Here is a 22,760-nt window from a genome sequence, read left to right as displayed (position 1 = left end):
GTAAGGATGATTTTGAGATATTGTTATGTTCTATCCATCCATGTATTTGTTTGCAATTATGGAGTCCCCTAGCATGACTCAGTCTTACTATACTTTTGCTATAAAATGTTCCTGGCAGATTGTTTATGTGTTATTCAATTTTGCCAAGGTTATTGTAGTTGATCCATGCATGCTATGAGTTGGTTCTTTCCATGTTTAGCTTCTTGAACATGTCTTCTTGCTGGGTGTACGCTTAGTTTGTCATGCAACGCCTTGTGGTGAGTGCATCGAGCTCGCAAACATGCCTACGTAACTCTGTTTTTTGCCATGTCCAGTTTTCTGCCAAGTCTCAATCTGTTAACGAAACTTGCTATGTTTACATGGGTGCCATCATGTTTTCTGTGCCCTTTTGGCTTATGGTCAGTAAGGGACTTTTGTTATATGCTTTGAGTAGTTTCATGCCATGCCTTTCTTTGCCATGATATGTTCCTATAGCATGTTGTTATCTTGCTCTAAACATTGCGTCTTGATGTTAATTCCTGACATGTTATTTTCACCAAGGCTGTGAACCTGATATCTTTTGCACTTTCGACATGCTTGTTTGAACCTGCTATTGTGTGATCTAGCCGTAGCTCAGTGTTCATCTTTTGTCAAGCATCTGGAGTGGATCACTGCCATGTGCTTTGTTGTTATGTTAGAGTGCAGTAGCTTAGTTTCTTGTTGCATTCTAGATGGCATCGTGCTGTTAATCGCAGAATAGTGCCATTATTGTTTTGCTTGCCATTTGCAAACCGTGCATCCGATTCCGGTGATCTTTATATCGATTTCGACCGAAATCAACCCATCTTTCCAATTGCGCTCTTGGTTTGCCAAGTTGAGGCCTAGTTCAATCTTTTCCTTCTAGAGCATGCATATACATTGCATATTACATCCCGCATATCATGTCATGTTTTGCATCATGTTGCTTGCGCATTGCACCGTGGTTGATTGTGTTTCCCTTGCTTGTGTTCTTGCCTTGGGTAGAGCCGGGAGACAAGTACGTGATCAAGGAACCCGTTGAGTACGCTTACGAGGATCAAGCTTACGTCAACTCGGAGAACTTTGCAGGCAAGATGACCATACCCTCGAAATTACTTCTATCTTCGCTTGCTAGTTGCCCGCTCTATTGCTATGCCTATGCCGCGATACCTAACACTTCCTTATCATGCCTCCCATATTGCCATGTCAAACCTCTAACCCACCTTGTCCGAGCAAACCATTGTTTGGCTATGTTACCACTTTGCTCAGCCCCTCTTATAGCATTGCTAGTTGCAGGTGAAGATTGGAGTTTGTTCCTTGTTGGAACATGTTTATTGTTGGCATATCATTATTATATCTTATCTACTTTAATGCACCTATATACTTGGTAAAGGGTGGAAGGCTCGGCCTTATGCCTGGTGTTTTGTTCCACTCTTGCCGCCCTAGTTTCCGTCATACCGGTGTTATGTTCCTTGATTTTGCGTTCCTTACGTGGTTGGGTTATAATGGGAACCCCTTGACAGTTCGCCTTGAATAAAACTCCTCTAGCAAGGCCCAACCTTGGTTTTACCATTTGCCACCTAAGCCTTTTTCCCTTGGGTTCCGTGGACTCAAGAGTCATCTTTATTTTAAACCCCCAGGCCAGTGCTCCTCTGAGTGTTGGTCCAACTTGTCAGCCGCCGGTGGCCACCAGGGGCAACTCTGGGTTGGCCTATCGGAAGTTTGGACAATCCGGTGTGCCCTGAGAATGAGATATGTGCAGCTCCTATCGGGATTTGTCGGCACATCCGGGTGGCTTTGCTGGTCTTGTTTTACCATTGTCGAGATGTCTTGTAACCGGGATTCTGAGTCTGATCGGGCCATCCTGGGAGAAGGAATATCCTTCGTTGACCGCGAGAGCTTGTGATAGGCTAAGTTGGGACACCCCTGCAGGGTTTTAAACTTTCGAAAGTCGTGCCCGCGGTTATGGGCAGATGGGAATTTGTTAATGTCCGGTTGTAGAAAACTTCAAACTTAACTTAATTAAAATGAATCAACAGCGTGTGTAACCATGATGGTCTCTTTTCGGCAGAGTCCGGGAAGAGAACACGATCTTCTCTACCGTGCTTTGGCCTTCTCTTCTCGCTCTCATTTGCGTATGTTAGCCACCATATATGCTAGTGCTTGCTGCAGCTCCACCTCATACCTTTTCCCTACCCATAAGCTTAAATAGTCTTGATCGCGAGGGTGTATGCTGAGTCCCCGTGACTCACATATTACTTCCAAAACCAGATGCAGGTGCCAATGATACCATTCCAGGAGATGCGACTGAACTCAAGTGGGAGTTCGATGAGGACTCAGGATGTTACTACGTTTCCTTTCCAAACGATCAGTAGTGGAGCCCAGTTGGGGCGATTGGGGATCTTATGCATTTGGGGTTGTCTTTATTTTGGTTCCGTAGTCGGGCCTTGATTGTATCTGGATGATGTAATGCTATATTTATGTATCGTGTGAAGTGGCGATTGTAAGCCAACTCTGTACCTCTTTCTTATTCAGTACATGGGATGTGTAAAGATTACCCCTCTTGCAACATGCCTACAATGCGGTTATGCCTCTAAGTCGTGCTCCGACACGTGGGAGATATAGCCGCATCGTGGGTGTTACAACGGAGGCCACCGTGGAGCCCAAGACGGCGTCACCACTAGAGCCTTTGGCAGGCGAATACTACTTTTGTCAGGATAACTTGTACTAGTTGTCTCCCTTTGAATTTGACCGTTGTGGGATCCCTTCCCGCTCAATATTTGGGAAGAGGACCAGGGCCTCTATATATAGGACTAGCCACCACCATAGAAAGGGATCGGCTCATCCAGATCATCCCCAACCACACAAGCTCACCGAGCACAATAACACCTCTCCTCAGGAGGTTGTTCTTCCCGGCACTGGCCCAGTTCATGGCAGCTACCCATCCTACCTACAACCTCATGAAGATGCCAGGAAGCAAGGGCAACCTCACCATGGCTAGAGACACCAAGGAAGCCATGGCGGCCCTCAAGCTCGCCTACAGGGCCATGGCGGCAGCTTGCCCGGCCAACAAGGCAGTGTCCAGAACCAAGGGGTCTGGGCCGACCAAGAAGAAACAGCTATTCACTCAAGGTCAAGCCAAGATGAAGCAGATACCGGTCAACGCGGACGGGGCCTCTGGCGCCACCTTTACCATAGGCGCCAACCTCTCCCCAGATCAAGAAAAGAAGTTGGTGGACTTCTTGCGAGCGAACAAGGAAGTATTCGCCTGGGAGCCCAAGTAGCTAGTTGGGGTCCCGAGTGGAGTGATTGAGCATCATCTGAGGGTGTGCCCCAACATGCGCCCTGTGAAGCAGAAGCCGAGGCGACAATCCACGGAGAAGCAGTCTTTGATCATTCAGGAAACCCGCAAGCTGGAGGCAGCAGGTTTCATTCGCGAGGTCCGGTACCCAGAGTGGCTCGCGAACCCGGTCGTCGTGCCGAAGAAAGGAGGGAAGGAATGCATGTGTGTCGACTTCACCAACCTCACCAAGGCTTGCCCTGAAGACCCGTTCCTGCTGCTGCGCATCGCCCAGATTGTCGCCTCCACTGCGGAGTGTGATATGTTGTGCTTCCTGGATGCGTTCTCAGATTACCACCAGATCAAGATGGCGGTGGAAGATGTGGAGAAGACGGCTTTCTTAACCCCATGTGGGGTATACTGCTACACTTGCATGCCATTCGGACTGCGCAACGCAGGAGCGACCTTTCAGCAGCTGATGCACATCGCCTTGGTGCGGCAGCTCGGGAGAAACATTGATGCCTATGTCGACGACATTGTGGTAAAGTCGCGGGAGGCGAGAACTTTGATTCTAGATCTGGAGGAGACCTTTGCGAGCCTGTGCCAGGTGGACTTGGGGCTCAACCTAGAAAAATGCGTGTTTGGTGTCCCTTCCGGCAAGCTGCTGGGCTTCCTCGTGTCCCACAGGGGGGTCTAGGCCAACCTGGAGAAGGTCAAGGCAATCAAAGACATGAGCCCACTGCAAAATCTCAAGGAGATGCAGAAGCTTGCAGGCTGTGTGACTTCGCTGGGGCGCTTCATCTCCAAGTTGGGGGAGCGCGCCTTGCCGTTCTTCAAGCTGATGAAGAAGAAGGGTCCGTTCGAGTGGATCCCTGAGGCCGACCTGGCATTTCATGACCTCAAGAGATACTTGACCAACCCGCCGGTGATGGTGGCGCCTCGTCCTCGCGAGCCCTTGGTACTCTACCTGTCTGCCACACCCCACTCCGCCGGCGCGGCGCTGGTGGCCCTCAAAGAGGAGCCCCAAGTCAAGGGTTCGCCAAATGAAGCCGCCAAGCCGGATGAGGCTGCACAAAACCAAGGCAATGCTCCAGAGACAGTGGCTGCCCCGGCTAGTCATCAAGCCCCAGGAGCTGGGGATCCATTGGAAATACCTCAGTCCCCAGGAGCCAAAAACTCCGTCAGCTCTCCTACCCTTGTCGAGCACCTAGTGTACTTCATCAGCACAGTGCTACGAGATGCGAGAGCGCGATATCCTGCTACCTCTTGAGCTTGCGTTGGATTTCCCCGAAGAGGAAAGGATAATGCAGAAGAGTAGCGTAAGTATTTCCCTCAGTTTTTGAGAACCAAGGTATCAATCCAGTAGGAGGCCACGCTCAAGTCCCTCGTACGTGCACAAAACGATAGCTACTCACAACCAACGCGATTAGGGGTTGTCAATCCCTTCACGATCACTTACGAGTCTGAGATCTGATAGATATAATATTTTTGGTATTTTTGGTATAGAGATGCAAAGTAAAAAGTAAAAGGTAAAGTAAAAAGCAAAGCAAGATTAAAGTGATGGATATTGATATGATGAGAATAGACCCGGGGGCCATAGGTTTCACTAGTGGCTTCTCTCAAGAGCATAAGTATTCTATGGTGGGTGAACAAATTACTGTTGAGCAATTGACAGAATTGAGCATAGTTATGGGAATATCTAGGCATGATCATGTATATAGGCATCACGTCCGTGACAAGTAGACCGAAACGATTCTGCATCTACTACTATTACTCCACTCATCGATTGCTATCCAGCATGCATCTAGAGTATTAAGTTAAAAACAGAGTAACGCTTTAAGCAAGATGACATGATGTAGAGAGATAAATTCATGCAATATGAAATAAGCCCCATCTTGTTATCCTCGATGGCAACGATACAATACCTGCCTTGTTGCCCCTTCTGTCACTAGGAAAGGACACCGCAAGATCGAACCCAAAGCTAAGCACTTCTCCCATGGCAAGAACTACCAATCTAGTTGGCCAAACCAAATGGATAATTCGAAGAGACTTGCAAAGATAACCAATCATACATAAAATAATTCATAGAAGATTCAAATATTATTCATAGATAGACTTGATCATAAACCCACAATTCATCGGTCTCAACAAACACACCGCAAAAATAAGATTACATCGAATAGATCTCCACAAGAGAGGGGGAGAACTTTGTATTGAGATCCAAAAAGAGAGAAGAAGCCATCTAACTACTATGGACCCGAAGGTCTGAGTTAAAACTACTCACACTTCATCGGAGAGGCTATGATGATGTAGAAGCCCTCCGTGATGTCGGCCCTCTCCGGCGGAGCTCCGGAACAGGCCCCAAGATGGGATCTCATGGATACAGAAAGTTGTGGCGGTGGAATTGGGTTTTTGGCTCCTGTTCTGTTCGTTTGGGGGTACGTAGGTATATATAGGAGGAAGAAGTACGTCGGTGGAGCTCCGAGGGGCCCACGAGGCAGGGGGCGCGCCCTAGGGGGGGCGCCTCCACCCTCGTGACCGCCTCTCTGATGCCTTGGTGTAGGGTCCAAGTGTCCTGGATCACGTTCGGTGAGAAAATCACGTTCCCGGAGGTTTCATTCCGTTTGGACTCTGTTTGATATTCCGTTTCTTCGAAACACTGAAATAGGCAAAAAAACAGCAATTCTGCGCTGGGCCTCCGGTTAATAGGTTAGTCCCAAAAATAATATAAAAGTGGAAAATAAATCCCAATATAGTCCAAAACAGTAGATAATATAGCATGGAGCAATCAAAAATTATAGATACGTTGGAGACATATCAGGCATCCCCAAGCTTAATTCCTGCTTGTCCTCGAGTAGGTAAATGATAAAAAGAGAATTTTTGATGCGGAGTGCTACTTGGCATAATTTCAATGCAAATCTTCTTAATTGTGATATGAATATTTAGATTAGAAAGATTCAAGACAAAAGTTTATATTGACATAAAAATAATAATACTTCAAGCATACTAACAAAGCAATTATGTCTTCTCAAAATAACATGGCCAAAGAAAGTTATCCCTACAAAATCATATAGTCTGGTTATGCTCTATCTTCACCACACAAAATATTTAAATCATGCACAACCCCGATGACAAGCCAAGCAATTGTTTCATACTCTAACTTCTTCAAAACTTTTTCAATCTTCACACAATACATGAGCGTGAGCCATGGATATAGCACTATATGTGGAATAGAATGGTGGTTGTGGAGAAGACAAAAAGAGGGGAAGATAGTCTCACATCAACTAGGCGTATCAACGGGCTATGGAGATTCCCATCAATATATATCAATGTGAGTGAGTAGGGATTGCCATGCAACGGACGCACTAGAGCTATAAGTATATGAAAGCTCAAAAAGAAACTAAGTGGGTGTGCATCCAAATTGCTTGCTCATGAAGACCTAGGGCAATTTGAGGAAGCCCATCATTGGAATATACAAGGCAAGTTCTATAATGAAAGATTCCCACTAGTATATGAAAGTGATAACATGAGAGACTCTCTACTATGAAGATCATGGTGCTACTTTGAAGCACAAGTGTGGTAAAAGGATAGTAACATTGTCCCTTCTCTCTTTTTCTCTCATTGTTTTTTTATTTTTTTTTATTTGGGCCTTTTCTCTTCTTCTTTTTATGGCCTCTTTTCTTTCTCTTTTTTGGGCTTCTTTGACCTCTTTTATTTATTTTTTCGTCCGGAGTCTCATCCCGACTTGTGGGGGAATCATAGTCTCCATCATCCTTTCCTCACTGGGACAATGGTCTAATAATGATGATCATCACACTTTTATTTTTCTTACAACTCAACAATTACAACTCGATACTTAGAACAAAATATGACTATATATGAATGCTTCCGGCGGTGTACCGGGATATGCAATATGACAATGATGGAGTGTGTCATAATAAACAGAACGGTGGAAAGTTGCATGACAATATATCTCGGAATGGCTATGGAAATGCCATAATAGGTAGGTATGGTTGCTGTTTTGAGGAAGGTATATGGTGGGTGTATGATACCGGCGAAAGGTGCGCGGTATTAGAGAGGCTAGCAAAGGTGGAAGGGTGAGAGTGCGTATAATCCGTGGACTCAACATTAGTCATAAAGAACTCATATACTTATTGCAAAAATCTACAAGTTATCAAAGCAAAGTATTACGCGCATGCTCCTAGGGGGATAGATTGGTAGGAAAAGACCATCGCTCGTCCCCGACCGCCACTCATAAGGAAGACAATCAATAAATAAATCATGCTCCGACTTCATCACATAACGGTTCACCATACGTGCATGCTACGGGAATCACAAGCTTCAACACAAGTATTCTTTAAATTCACAACTACTCAACTAGTATGACTTTAATATTATCACCTCCATATCTCAAAACAATTATCATGCTTCAAACTTCTCATAGTATTCAACACACTCAAAAGAAAGTTTCACAAATCTTGAATACCAAGCATATTATTATTAAGCAAATTACCATGCTATTAAGAGACTCTCAAAATAATTTAAGTGAAGCATGAGAGATCAATAGTTTATTTAAAACGAATCCACAACCGTGCTCTAAAATATCTAAGTGAAGCACATAGAGCAAAATTATAGCGCTCAAAAGATATAAGTGAAGCACATAGAGAAAAACTACTTAGCTCAAAAGATATAAGTGAAGCACATAGAGTATTCTATCAAATTATAATTCATGTATGGCTCTCTCAAAAGGTGTGTACATCAAGGATGATTGTGGAACACTAACAAACAAAGACACAAATAATACAAGACGCTCCAAGCAAAACACATATCATGTTGGTGAATAAAAATATAGCTCCAAGTAAAGTTACCGATAGAAGTAGACGAAAGAGGGGATTCCTTCCGGGGCATCCCCAAGATTTGGCTTTTAGGTGTCCTTAGATTATCTTGGGGGTGCCATGGGCATCCCCAATATTAGGATCTTTCCACTCCTTGTTCCATAATCCATCAAATCCTTAACCAAAACTTGAAAACTTCACAACACAAAACTCAAGGTAGAAAACTCGTGAGCTCCGTTAGCGAAAGAAAACAAAAGACCACTTCAAGATAGTGTAATGAACTCATTATTTATTTATATTGGTGTTAAACCTACTTTATTCCAACTTCTCTATGGATTATAAACTATTTTACTAACCATAGATTCATCAAAATAAGGAAACAACACACGAAAAACAGAATCTGTCAAAAACAGAACAGTCTGTAGTAATCTGTAACTAACGCAAACTTCTGGAACCCCAAAAATACTAAAATAAATTGCTGGACGTGAGGAATTTATCTAGTAATCATCTGCAAAAAGAATTAACTAAATATCACTCTCCAAATAAAAATGACAGCAGTTCTCATGAGCGCTAAAGTTTCTGTTTTTTACAGCAAGTTCAACAAGACTTTCCCCAAGTCTTCCCAACGGTTCTACTTGGCACAAACACTAATTAAACACAAAAAACACAACCAAAACAGAGGCTAAATAATTTATTTATTAAATAACAGCAAGGATAAATATTGGGTAGTCTCCCAACAAGCGCTTTTCTTTAAATCCTTAAAGCTAGGCATTGATAATTTTAATGATGCTCACATGAAAGAAACGAATTGAAGCACAAAGAGAGCATCATAAAACATGACAAACACATCTAAGTCTAACATACTTCCTATGCATAGGCATCTTATAGGCAAACAAATTAGCAAGGCAAGCAAAAACTAGCATATGCAAGGAAGCAGAAAGAAACAATAGCAATCTCAACGTAACGAGAGGTAATTTAGTAACATGAAAATTTCTACCACCATATTTTCCTCTCTCATAATAATTACATGTAGGATCATAATAAAATTCAACAAAATAGCTATCACATAAAATATTTTCAACATGATCCACATGCATGCAAAATTGACACTCTTCCAAAATAGTGGGATTAACATTAACTAAAGTCATGACCTTTCCAAACCCACTTTTATCAAAAACTTCATAAGATTGAACATTCTCTAAATATGTGGGATCTAAAGTTGACATTCTTCCAAACCCACTTTCAATATTATTGCAAACATTATAATCAATATCATATTCATCATGGGTTTAAATAAATTTTCAAGATCAAAAGAAGAATCACCCCAATCATGATCATTGCAACAAGTAGAGGACATAGCAAAACTAGGATCCCCAAACTTAGGGTTTTGCATATTATTAGCACAATTGACATTAATAAAATTTATAATAGAATCATTGCAATCATGCTTTCTATTCAAAGATCTATCATGAATCACTTCATGAGGTAATTCATCACACTTTTCAGATTCACGAATTTCAAGCCAAACCTCATAAAGATAATCTAGTGCACATAACTCACTAGCAATTGGTTCATCATAATTGGATCTCTTAAAAAGATTAGAAAGCGGATGAGGATCCATAGATCTTTGGTTCTCTATTTAGTAATAAATAAATGACTATTCCAACCATACGAGCAAACAAAAGGCAAGCGAGCAAGAAAGAGGCAAATAGAGAAAGAGAGGGAGGATAGAGATTGGGAAAGAAAGGGCGAATAAAATGGCAAGGGTGAAGTGGGGGAGAGGAAAACAAGAGGAAAATGGCAACTAATGTAATGCGAGAGATAGGGATTGTGATGGGTACTTGGTATGTTGACTTTTTGCATAGACTCCCCGGCAACGGCGCTAGAAATTCTTCTTGCTACCTCTTGAGCTTGCGTTGGATTTCCCCAAAGAGGAAAGGATGATGCAGCAGAGTAGCGTAAGTATTTCCCTTAGTTTTTGAGAACCAAGGTATCAATCCAGTAGGAGGCCACGCTCAAGTCCCTCGTACCTGCACAAAACGATAGCTACTCGCAACCAACGCGATTAGGGGTTGTCAATCCCTTCACGATCACTTACGAGAGTGAGATCTGATAGATATAATATTTTTGGTATAGAGATGCAAAGTAAAAAAGTAAAAGTTAAAGTAAAAAAGCAAAGAAAGATTAAAGTGATGGATATGGATATGATGAGAATAGACCCGGGGGCCATAGGTTTCACTAGTGGCTTCTCTCAAGAGCATAAGTATTCTACGGTGGGTGAACAAATTACTGTTGAGCAATTGACAGAATTGAGCATAGTTATGAGAATATCTAGGCATGATCATGTATATAGGCATCACGTCCGTGACAAGTAGACCGAAACGATTCTGCATCTACTACTATTACTCCACTCATCGACCGCTATCCAGCATGCATCTAGAGTATTAAGTTAAAAACAGAGTAACGCTTTAAGCAAGATGACATGATGTAGAGAGATAAATTCATGCAATATGAAATAAACCCCATCTTGTTATCCTCGATAGCAACGATACAATACGTGCCTTGCTGCCCCTTCTGTCACTGGGAAAGGACACCGCAAGATCGATCCCAAAGCTAAGCACTTCTCCCATGGCAAGAACTACCAATCTAGTTGGCCAAACCAAATGGATAATTCGAAGAGACTTGCAAAGATAACCAATCATACATAAAAGAATTCAGAGAAGATTCAAATATTATTCATAGATAGACTTGATCATAAACCCACAATTCATCGGTCTCAACAAACACACCGCAAAAAGAAGATTACATCGAATAGATGTCCATGAGAGAGGGGGAGAACTTTGTATTGAGATCCAAAAAGAGAGAAGAAACCATCTAGCTACTAACTATGGACCCGAAGGTCAGAGGTTAAACTACTCACACTTCATCGGAGAGTCTATGATGATGTAGAAGCCCTCCGTGATGTCGGCCCTCTCCGGCGGAGCTCCAGAACAGGCCCCAAGATGGGATCTCATGGATACAGAAAGTTGCGGCAGCGGAATTTGGTTTTCGGCTCCTGTTCTATTCGTTTGGGGGTACGTAGGTATATATAGGAGGAAGAAGTACGTCGGTGGAGCTCCGAGGGGCCCACGAGGTAGGGGGCGCGCACTAGGGGGGCGCGCCCCCCACCCTCGTGACTGCCTCTCTGATGCCTTGGCGTAGGGTCCAAGTCTCCTGGATCACGTTCATTGAGAAAATCATGTTCCCGAAGGTTTCATTCCGTTTGGACTCCATTTGATATTCCGTTTCTTCGAAACACTGAAATAGGCAAAAAAAACAGCAATTCTGGGCTGGGCCTCCGGTTAATAGGTTAGTCCCAAAAATAATATAAAAGTGGAAAATAAAGCCCAATATAGTCCAAAACGGTAGATAATATAGCATGGAGCAATCAAAAATTATAGATACGTTGGAGAGGTATCATATCCCATGCCTCAGAAGCGCTTGTTAGCGCTCCTAGTGGCCTCGCGTAAGCTGCGCCACTACTTTCACGGTCACCCCATCAAGGTCATCTCAGCTTACCCATTGGAGAGGGTGCTCAGGAGCCCCAATGTTGCGGGAAGGGTGGTCGAATGGAACATCGAGCTGCAAGCGTTTGACCTGGAATTCAGCACAACCAGGGTCATCAAGGGGGCTACACTCGCCGACTTTGTGGCAGAATGGACCGACACCCCGGAGCTCGAAGCAGGCGAGTATCGATCACTCTCGCCAGGAAGTGAAGCGCCAGATGGTTGGGTCATGTACTTCGATGGCGTGTTTGCACGTCAAGGCGTCGGGTGTCGGTGTCAAAACCAGCGGATCTCGGGTAGGGGGTCCCGAACTGTGCGTCTAAGGCGGATGGTAACAGGAGGCGGGGGACACAATGTTTACCCAGGTTCGGGCCCTCGCGATGTAGGTAATAACCTACTTCCTGCTTGATTGATCTTGATGATATGAGTATTACAAGAGTTGATCTACCATGAAATCAGAGAGGCTAAACCCTAGAAGCTAGCCTATGGTATGATTGTTGTTGTCCTACGGACTAAAACCCTCTGGTTTATATAGACACCGAAGGGGCTAGGGTTACACAGAGTCAGTTACAAGGGAGGAGATCTACATATCCGAATTGTCAAGCTTGCCTTCCACGCAAAGGAGAGTCCCATCCGGACACGGGATGAAGTCTTCAATCTTGTATCTTCATAGTCCAATAGTCCAGCCAAAGTATATAGTCCGGTTGTCCAAGGACCCCCTAATCCAGGACTCCCTCACGGGTTCTGGAGTCATGCTAATCTCGCCCACTCAGGACAAGCTTTACTATGCCATGCACCTCTGCTTCCAGCGGGGCGAGAAGGTCTCCAACAACATCGCAGAGTATGAGGGTCTCATCACTGGTCTCAAGGCTACGGTGGCCCTGGGGGTGAAACGCCTCACCATCAAGGGAGACTTGCTACTCCTCGTCAACTTCTCCAACAAGGTGTACGAGCCAAAGGATGAGCATATGGAGGCATACCTCGCGGAGGTGCGCAAAATGGAGAAGCAGTTCCTGGGCCTGGAGCTGCAGCATGTGCCTCGTGGCACCAACAAGGAGGCTGACGACATCGCAAAAGAGCATCCAAGAGGCTGCCCCAAGATCCTGGCATCTTCGAGGAGCGGCTCTTCAAGCCTTCGACAACACCTCCGCCTGCGGAGCCGGTGCCATCTCAGGAGGAACTCCCCTAGCCACCAGCCTCGGGAGCCCCCGCCTGTGGCCCGACCTCAGGAGCGCACCTCGTCTTAGAGCTCGAGCCTCAGGAGGGGTGCTGGATCGAGGAGTTCAAAGCGTACCTGACGCAAGGCACGCTGCCAGAGAAGGAGGAAGACGCGGAGCGCGTGGCCCGGCAGGCTACGGCGTACTGCATCCAGGACAGTGAGCTATACAGGAAGTGGCCAAATGATGTTTCTCTATGATGCATTTCAAGGGAACAGGGGAACGAGCTGCTGGCAGACATACATGGTGAAGACTGCGGGCACCACTCGTTGTCACACACCTTAGTCGGCAAGGCTTTCCGCAACGGGTTCTACTGGCCCACGGCACTCAACGATGTGGCCGAGCTGGTAAAATCCTGCAAGGCCTGCCAATTCCATGCCAAGCAGATCCACCAGCCGGCTCAAGACCTCCAGACTATCCCACTCTCATGGCCATTCACAGTCTGGGAGCTGGATATCCTAGGCCCATTCCCTCGAGCGCCTGGAGGTTACCGCTACCTCTACGTCGTCGTCGACAAATTCACCAAATGGGTGGAAGTGGAAGCCGTCTGCACCATCCCAGCCGGGTTAGCAGTCAAGTTCATCAAGAGCCTCGTAAGCCGGTTTGGGTTCCCTAAACGCATCATCACCGACAATGGCTCACAGTTCACTAGTAATCTCTTCAAAACATATTGTGCTAACCTTGGAACGCAGATGTGCTACGCCTCCGTGGTGCACCCCAGGAGCAACGGCCAGGCCGAACGCGCCAATGCGGAGGTCCTGAGGGGTCTCAAGACCAGGACCTTCAAGAAGAAGCTCGAGGCCTGTGGCAGGGGCTGGCTCGATGAGCTCTAGTCCGTGATGTGGTCCATCTGCACCACCGCCACCAGGCCCGCAGGCGGGACCCCGTTCTTCCTCGTCTACGGAGCAGAAGCGGTTCTCCCACACTAGGTCAAGCATCGCTCCGCACGGGTCCTGGCGTTTGATGAAACGCAGAAGGACGCCATGCGGGGGATGGATCTCATGCTGGGGAAGGAATGCACCGTGAAGCCTCGCTCCGAGCTGTGAGGTACCAGCAGGCACTGCAGCGGTACCACTGCCGCAGCGTCCGCTCTAGGACACTTGAGGTGGGTGATCTTGTCCTAAGGCGGATGCTCTCCAAGGAAGGGTTGCATAAGCTCTCGCCCATGTGGGAGGGACCATTTCGGGTCGCCCACGTCTCCAGGCCTGGCGCCGCGCGCCTGGAGACGCAGGACGGGATCCTCATCCAGAACGCCTAGAACATCCAGCACCTCCGGAGGTTCTACCCATGAAGCAAGGCCCAGTGCCTGTGAAGAATCTCTGCTCATGACACTCTCACATAATAATGAGTGGGACTGTACACGCCCCGGAGTCTCAGGAGTGCCGCCCTCGGGCCTCGGGGGCTCCCTCCCACGCCTAGTGGCAGCACTTAGCTCTGCGCTGGTGAGAAGACAAGAAGACTGGACTAGGTGCCGGACGCGGCTTTTCATTTGCTTTCCGCAGTTGGTTCGCCCCTTTTTAGTAAGAATTTGCTTTCTGGTGTTCCTTGCTGGCCTGGTTCCATTGCCTTGTGCCTCCTTTCTGCTCTCTGTTCCTCGTTTTGACATGTACTCTCCCTCGCATGCCTCGCGAGGGGGCTAGAAAGGCGCCCTCGTGAGCGTTTTCGTGTTCATGTTCGTGCTCCTGTCTTTCGCAAGGCACCCTCACTCGAGCTCGCAAGATAGCACACCCCTCTCAATCCGTGCCCCCCCCCCCCCCCGAGTATCGTGATGCGAAGCACTGGGTTACGGCCGGCAGCGCCTACGACCAGGATCGGGAAGAATAAGGATTCCCTAATGAATTTTTGCAGTTCTCAGGCACCTTCTGAGCACAGGAGGCCTCGTCAGGCATTTGGGAATGCGTGTCTCGCGAGGCGGAACCTACTTCAAGCGCATCAAGCTAAGTTATTCCTACGCGCATACATAAAACATGACGCTGCAACACAACGCAAGAACGATAAACATAGCACAGCCACATAGAAATGATAATTGTTGCACGCCCCAGCAGGGCCCCATACTTGTCTCTCTCTTAATGCAGGAAGGAAAGGAAAATGAGACAAAAGCAGAACGTGCTCCCGCAGAAGGTCATGAGGACAGGCCTGTGGCGCTCTCCCGAGCTCAGCCAGACCCCTCCTCGCGCTTCACCGGAGCGCGGCGGCGAGTCGACCTGCTGCCACCTCCGAAGCGGGCGCGGCGGCGTGGCGGCTGGTCGTAGCCACCACTGCTGGAGCTGCTGTTGGAAGAGGAGCTGTTGTAGCTAGACGAGCCATGGCCAGCGCCGAGGACGAAGCGACCTTCCTCCTTGTCACGACCATCGCCAAAGCCGAGCACCTCGTCGCCGTCGTTGTCCTTGCGGCAGCACCCGACGCGGCGACCATCTTCCCCAAATACCCTCACAAAGAGGGTTGCGTCGTCACCGTACTTGAAGTGGAGGGCGCACCGCCTGCCCAGCCCACGCGCGCGGGCGAACGTCTACCAGCCGCGGGCCAGGACCGCGTTGCCCGCGGCAGAGACTTCCACCGCGACCCACGAAGCCCTACTGCAGCAACCGTCCGCCTGCAGCCAAAGACCGCCTAGACCTGCGGACGGTAGTTCACCGACAAAGAACCGCGGGAGCTGAAGCCAGGTGTCAGCCGGGTTCTCCGACCACACGATGAACTCCGGCATCACCTCCGCCGAATGGAAGCGCGGCCGAGGAGGCCGCGCAACCACGGCACGCCTCACCTCATCAATAGGACTGCCATGACCTGGGCGGCTGCCACCACGAGAGGAGGCGCCACCGTGGCCGCGAGGGGCTGTGGTTGGGGTCGCAGTGTGCTTGCGGGGACGGTCACGCCCCCTCTTGGGCGGTGGTGAGTCGGGCCCCTCCTGGCGAGCCTTCCCTTTCTCTGCAGCCGAGAGCCTCTTCGCAGGCGCCATGGGTGTCGCAGCCGGCAGTGGAGCAAGGAAGAAGAAGAAGCGGGAGAAGCAAAGGAAGGGATGGGTGACAGGGGCTCTGCCCCCACTTCCCATTTATACCCAAGGGGAGGCCAACCGCTGGCATCCACGATCTAAGGTAATAATGATCTTTTTTCTGCATGCAGAAAGGACCCGTCAAGTCGGCCAGTTGCTGAGGCGGCATGGGGAAGCGGAGACGCCCACGTCCAATCAGTCGCCACACGCCAACCGTGGCCATAGGCTGATGGGGCCCACAGTGCTCCGCGCTTGCCCTTTGGCTTCGCCTCGAAGCCAAGCCCGAGTGTGCCTTGGGCCCGGGGTCTACTGTCGACGTTCTAGGAACGGGAATCCCCAGACTTGCCTGCCTGCGGCCCGCAGCGTGGCTCCACCAGCGGCCCTGTACGGCCCATCTTCACCAGCAAACACTCAAGACCCTCACGAGGGGCCAAGCCTCGCAAGGTGGATGATGCAATACCTCCTCAGGGGCGGCCTCACCAGGCTGACTCGCGAGGGGCGGAGAGATCAAGGTAAGGGACACCTCACGAGGTTTCTGTGATGCAAGCCATGACGACTGGAGCCAGGCGGGCGCCAGCGCGCAGTGTCCTCATTTCCTCTTTGGTGCTAAAGGGGCAAGTGGAGGCGAGGAGTCCCGAGGCATTAGGCAAAGGTTTCCATATCAGTGCAACAAGACCAAGACTAGCAGGACGGCAGGACGGAGGTCATCGTGGAGCCCAAGACAGCGTCACCACCAGAGCCTTTGGCAGGAAAAGACTAGTTTTGTCAGGATAACTTGTACTAGTTGTCTCACTTCGAATTTGGCCGTTGTGGGATCCCTTCCCGCTCAATATTTGGGAAGAGGACCAGGGCCTCTATATATAGGACTAGCCACCACCATAGAAAGGGATCAGCTTATCCAGATCATCCCCAACCACACAAGCTCACCAAGCACAAGAACACCTCTCCTAAGGAGACTATTCTTTCCTTGTAACTGTTCATCCTCAGCCCAAGGGGCAATCCACCACACCACACTGGAGTAGGGTATTACACCACAATGGTGGACTGAACCAGTATAAATCTTCTGTCTCGTGTTCTTTGGGTTCGTCAAGCTAGGGCATGAGATTGTGGAGTCTGCGAGCTAGGGAGGGGAGAGATCTTTGTGCGCACCCCAGTGTTCGAACCTCAAGGGTTGTGCCAGAACCCGAAATCCGACATAGCTAATTTTCTTTCGGTCGAGGTGAAGATACCTCATACAAACACCTCAAAGTATTGTTAAGTGACAGTAAATTTTAGCATACTATATAAATGTTTCCTTACCAAAGGCACTTCACTCCCCGGCAATGGTGCCAGAAAATAGCCTTGATGACCCACAAGTATAGGGATCAATTTTAGCTCTTTTCGATAAGAGTGTCGAACCCAACGAGGAGCAGTGTGGCACCCCGGCTCAGAGAAACCGGAATGCCCCGTATTCCAGCCCAGAGATCAAGGAGAAGTCTCTGGAATACGGCACTGCTTGACATAGAACAAATCAGCTGTTATTCCAAGAATAATAATACAAGGGTCTGATGTTACAAACAAGCACATCAGCACGGCGACACTACGCCTGCGATACTACACTTGCTCTATTCTAGCAGCGGAACAACTCGTAGCAGCGGAATACTTATAGCAGTGGAACAACGATAAAGGTGGTGAACTCCACTCCGCAGGGACTTTGGATGGGACACAATCTAGCTCGAACACATGGCAACCTTGACAAGCAATCAAGCAATCATGGCATCACCTACAATCTGGCATGACACGCCAGGTCAGTACATTGAATGTACTTGCAAGCTCACAACAACCATAAACATCAAGGCAAGACAATAACATAGCATTAACAGGTTAATTCATTAACAACTACCAAGATGAAACAACTACTAAGCATGGTATGAAACTGATACAATAATGATAAATCACCATCTTAGATCTCCATAACCATATCTCTCTTGGCTAACAGGCCAAGCAATATACCATCTCGATCACCTCGTGATCAAAACCAAACGGTGATCTTTTCGGCGATCACAACCATGACCAACACTTGATCTCAAATGGTGATCTTTCTGGCGATCACCACCATGACCAACACTTGGTCTCCAACATCATCATCAACATCCTGCCAATTTGTACTGCTCAAAATATCAACATATAAATCACCTATAAGTCATTCCGTCATGTGAGTGTTCATCGAACGGTGTGACCTAGTACGAACCCATGCCCATGACCGAGGATGCGACTATCGATAGATTTAAATACACACTCTACATAGGTCGCACACTATACCCACACCACGAAACCCATGGCCTCGCACTCCCATTCGGGTGGACCAATGGCATTCCGACAAAACCGATCTACTGCCATGACACTCTCCCGACCACTCCGACCAACACCCCCTTTGGGTTCACTCCTGGGTGGCCCCGTGCCTACCAAAGACACCAACAGCCACCTTCGTGGCAAAACGGCCACCATCGTGGCAAACAAAACGGTCCCAAACGGGGACAAAAGCGCACAAATCCAACTACAGGCACACAAGGCTTATGTCCGCCTACCTGATCAGGGTTGCACTGGAGAAAGCCTAGTTCGGTGGCACCTGACCAACTTAATGACGGAATTTATCCCCAAAAATATAACTGTGATAACTGATACTCCGATATCAACTATCAAACTATAATCCAAGTCATAGCAATATCCAACAAATAATCCAAAGCTTAATATCGTCATACCAAAATACTACGAGGATAGTATAACACTACTATCATGATGAATCCAAGAACGATAATACTCCTACTCAAATATCAAGAACTAACTATCCAGCTATAATCCACATGCAAACATCATCTCCATCATCATACTCCCAAACATAAGATCAACTAGCATCATGATGAAACTAACACTAGCCACTAATTATCCAAAGGCAACATGATATCAAAAGTAATACTCCAAAATAATACCACATACCATCATGAAAATAATCATAATAGCCACTAAGAATCCCAAGTCACATGTCATCCACATAATCATCCAAATATAAGTCCTAGAACTCCAAGTAATATCATGGCAATATCAAGATCAAAACAATACTCCGAGAAATGCCATGAACAAATCACACATAGCTAATGCAATATTTAAAAAAAGTTCAAATCAATAAACCATGTCATTTCATTGCAATCATGCAAATGGAGGGTGTGGCTTGCCTGGGGTGGAAGAAATCACCGGGAGAAAGTGCGAGAAGCTCACGGAAAGAATTGCCAGAAAACGTTCTCTCTCGGAGGGGGCTGATTAAGCGCAAGGGAAAATGGTCATTTTCAGAATGTTGAAACGTAATGAAAATGATACTAATAGAATGGACTCGACGAAGCGAAGAAGTGGGCTTTGGATTCACCTCATTTGGAGTTGTGGTTGAAAAGTTATAAAGTGTTTTCTGCCAGGGACCTATTTGTGAAAAGTTTTCTGCAAACAAGCCCCTCACTGAGAAAACTGAAAACGTATTCGGGCAGAATACGCTTTCTGCAAAAGGAGACGAACTTTCAGCCGTAGTTCAATGGGAATGCGCTTTCTGACCAGGAAAACGAACTTCAGGCAGTACGTTTCCACTTACCACATCATCCGGGGCAGGTCAACGCAGGGAGAGGCTGACGGGTGGGGTCGCGCGCGATGGTGGGGCCTGTCTGGCCAGCTGGGCGGGGCGGCTTCATCTTCCTCGCGCCCGCCTGCGAGGCAGGGAGGCCACCGGCGTCGGGCGATGCTAGTAGGCGCCACAAAGGGCCTCCGGCGACGCTCCACCTACCGACGAGCTTAGCGCGGAGAGCCGCGTCAATCTGAGCCTGTGGCTCACGCCGGAGAGGAAGGGATCGGGCAGGGTTCGCGTGGTGGCGCATGACAGCTCGGCCGGAGTTGGAGACGACGCGACCGGGTCTTGGCGAAAAGGAAAGGAGGTTGTGCGGTCCGCCGGAGTCTGGTCGGTCGACTAGAGGTGGAAGAATGAAGGGAGGGGTCGTGGTTCGCCAGAATTGAAGTGAGCAGAGGTGGCGGCCAAGGCGGCGATGGTGGGCACAGGGAGCTTGAGCTCGAATGAGAGGCTGGGGAGGGGTAGTGGAGTGCGGGGAGGCTGCTGGTATGCTTGAAAGGCTCGGGGGAGGCCTATATATTGGCGGGCGAGGGAGGCCGAGCTTGGATGTTGCCACAGGGATCCGGCCAATGCTCTGGCGAGGCTCAACGATCACGGGGAGGGGCGGGAACGCGACGAGGGAGGAGCGGACGAGCAACAGCCATTCACAGGGCAAGAGGGGTTGGGGGTGCAGAGGGGACGTGGCCACAGCGCCATTAATGCTCGGTCGGCCACAGTGCGCCCGTGGGCGCGCGGCGACGAGCGCTGACGGAGGGCTTACGGAGGGGGATATGGCTCCAGGAGGACGACGACGACGCGATGAGAGGAGGAGGGGCCGGAGCTAGAAGACGCCCTGGATGCGGCCCACGCCAGCAGAGCGCGCGCATTGCATGCCAAAGCTCATGATCACCGCGTGCACTGGTGCACACAGTGCCACACGGCCGGCCAAACGATGTCTGGGGGTTTGTCCTTCCTGTGGAGGTTGCAATTGCGGTGGTAGTTTGGTTAAAACTGCTATGGTTAAATGGTAATCACCCTCTGAAGTTTACTGTAGTAAACTTGGGTGAGCACTGCTGATCAACAGGGAGGTGATTGGGAGCAAAGGAGTTGTCTGTGAGGTTTAGGTAAAGAAGGACTTTCACCCTGGTAACTTTGAGAAGATTAGGACCAAGATGCACCATAGTTGCTTCACAAGTGCATATTTAGTCCAGAATCAAGATCAGGAAGGTGCACTCACATGGAGTGTAAAATTGAGCTCAAATTTGGCAAGGCTTAGTGATTTGGTCATAGTAAGAAGCTGTAAAAATCTCATACCAATTGGATTCACCAAAATGGTACTTCCTTCATAGCTATCTTCACTGACCAGAATCTTGCAATAATTCTAGAGAAATATTGGCTAGGTGAACTGGTTCCAAATTTGGTGGAGAGAAGTTATTTGGGTAGGAGAATAGTCTGGTAATTTATCAGGATTTTTGAAGCAATATAAATTGCACTTTCTTCACAACCTGAAAATTTTACCAGAAGTAAAGATTTGGTCCTGTGCTCACATAGATGAAGGGATGGAGCAGAAATTTGAATGAGGCTAATTATATGAGCACCTGAAGAGGCATGCAAAATTTCAAATCATGTGGGTACTCCTAGCTAGCACTTCCTTCACACTGGCTTCTGTTTGACAGAAACTTTGAAAAATCACTGAGGAAGATTGGCTAAGAAAATAAAATTGAATTTTGGCATGAGGCAACTATTTGGACATAGAAGAATGCCCAACAAGTTTGGGAGCAAACAAGATTGGATAGGTGGCACTTCCTTCATAGAAAGCCACACTAGACAGAAATGAAGAATATTTTTCGGGGAATTATTCTTGGGCTAGGACAGGAAAGTTTGGGCATATTTGATCAACATATGACCCAAAGAAATTATGAGAATTAATTGGGATTTTTGGGAGTGATAGAAATATAGGTTGCTTCACAACCTAGGGCAGATAGGGTTATTCCTTTAATAGGAAAAGGAATATTCATGAGAAAAAGAAATTAGGGTTTGGTCAAGCAGTGGAGTGACAAGATCTTGGCAAAGTTTTTAGGATGATGAGCCACTTTGGAGAGGAAATGAAGATGATTTCCCAGGTGACAAGGCCACAGAATCACTCCAAAAAGAAAAATAGAGCAACAACCAATAATTCAAAAAGAAAAGAAAAGGGCCAAAAACCAGGTTGTTACAACTCTTACCCCCTTAAAGAAATCTCATCCTCGAGATTTAGTTGCTCGGGGAACAAGTATGTCTTGAGGACACCATTTCCCACTCAGGTATCCTTTTTCCTTTAGTTATTGTTCCCCCAAGAATTTTATATGATTTGATTATCTTTGCTCGGGGGTCGTTTGCTTCACCTTTCCCCAAAGTCTGACGGGTTTTTGGCTCACACACCAAATCCTTTTGCTAACGTTGATTCTTTCATATCCGCGGTGATATCCAACGAGTCCAAGCATAAACTTTTCTTTTGTCATGAAAACCTTAATACTTCTATCATGGGGTGGCTTCAATTAAATGCAGGCCTTCTCGTTTCAATAAATGCTAATAATTAATCATGGCCATCTTCTGACGGGATCTGACTGCTCATAGGTGGTACTGATTTTGATTTATTTCTTTGGCTTGAGCGTGAAATATGTACCGAAGATCTGACTGCCTTTTGTGAGGAGCAATATAACGGTGTATGGAGTTATAATTGTGTCATACCTCAAATATTTACATCTTGAGACTGGCCCGATAGGGGCCTGATGGACAAATGCTTTTCCTGACAGACTGACCATGTACTTGATTCCATCGGTGGGTATACCGGGTCTGAGTTGATTGTTTTGCTTTTGATTTTCTCATTTTGTCGGTATACCTATTTGGATTTTCCATATTAACCATTCCCAGCGGGTCAGCGGGATATGAGATCCTTGTAAAACAGAGTAGGCCGCTAAGAGTATGCCTTTGTGGATCCATATGGAAATTATGGCCTCCAACTGACTTGGGTATCCGGACCCTGATGGTCGCGCAAAAATCATCATACCTTTGCTGTCAGTCTCACCCTTTAATGGTCATGATTTTTTTGTTAGGATACCTTACTGAAATAACTTGGCCACACCTCTTCTTAATTCTCTGTATGACCATGGAAGTGATTAGTGCAATATTTTTACATTATTCCTTGTGCTTGTTTTCTGACCTGGGTCCGCACATATGTCAGATATACTCGGGGCTTGTAGCTATATAGAGCTCGTTGTTTAGGCCAACCA

The 22,760-nt window shown here is 47.4% G+C and overlaps 1 protein-coding gene across 1 annotated transcript; it reads left to right on the top strand.

Moving 5' to 3' along the window:
* The first annotated feature begins 3,335 nt into the window (after window positions 1–3,335).
* Window positions 3,336–3,974, top strand: LOC147979404 (uncharacterized). Its single transcript, XM_087515192.1, has 2 exons — window positions 3,336–3,594; window positions 3,739–3,974. Exons 1-2 carry the CDS (start codon window positions 3,336–3,338, stop codon window positions 3,972–3,974), a joined length of 495 nt encoding a protein of 164 aa, XP_087371318.1.
* The last annotated feature ends 18,786 nt before the right edge of the window (window positions 3,975–22,760 follow it).

Source organism: Triticum urartu, chromosome 3A (genome assembly GCF_056163025.1).
Source record: "Triticum urartu cultivar PI428250 chromosome 3A, HENAU_Tu73, whole genome shotgun sequence".
Taxonomy (NCBI): Eukaryota; Viridiplantae; Streptophyta; class Magnoliopsida; order Poales; family Poaceae; genus Triticum; species Triticum urartu.
This window is presented reverse-complemented; position numbering and strand designations above follow the sequence as displayed.

Excerpts from the sequence above, each read along its gene's own strand:
- LOC147979404 (XM_087515192.1), top strand. The coding sequence starts at position 3,336 with ATGCGCCCTGTGAAGCAGAAGCCGAGGCGACAATCCACGGAGAAGCAG. Across the intron at positions 3,595-3,738 it reads TGTCGCCTCCACTGCGGAGT|CGACCTTTCAGCAGCTGATG; the intron begins GTGATATGTTGT and ends GCAACGCAGGAG.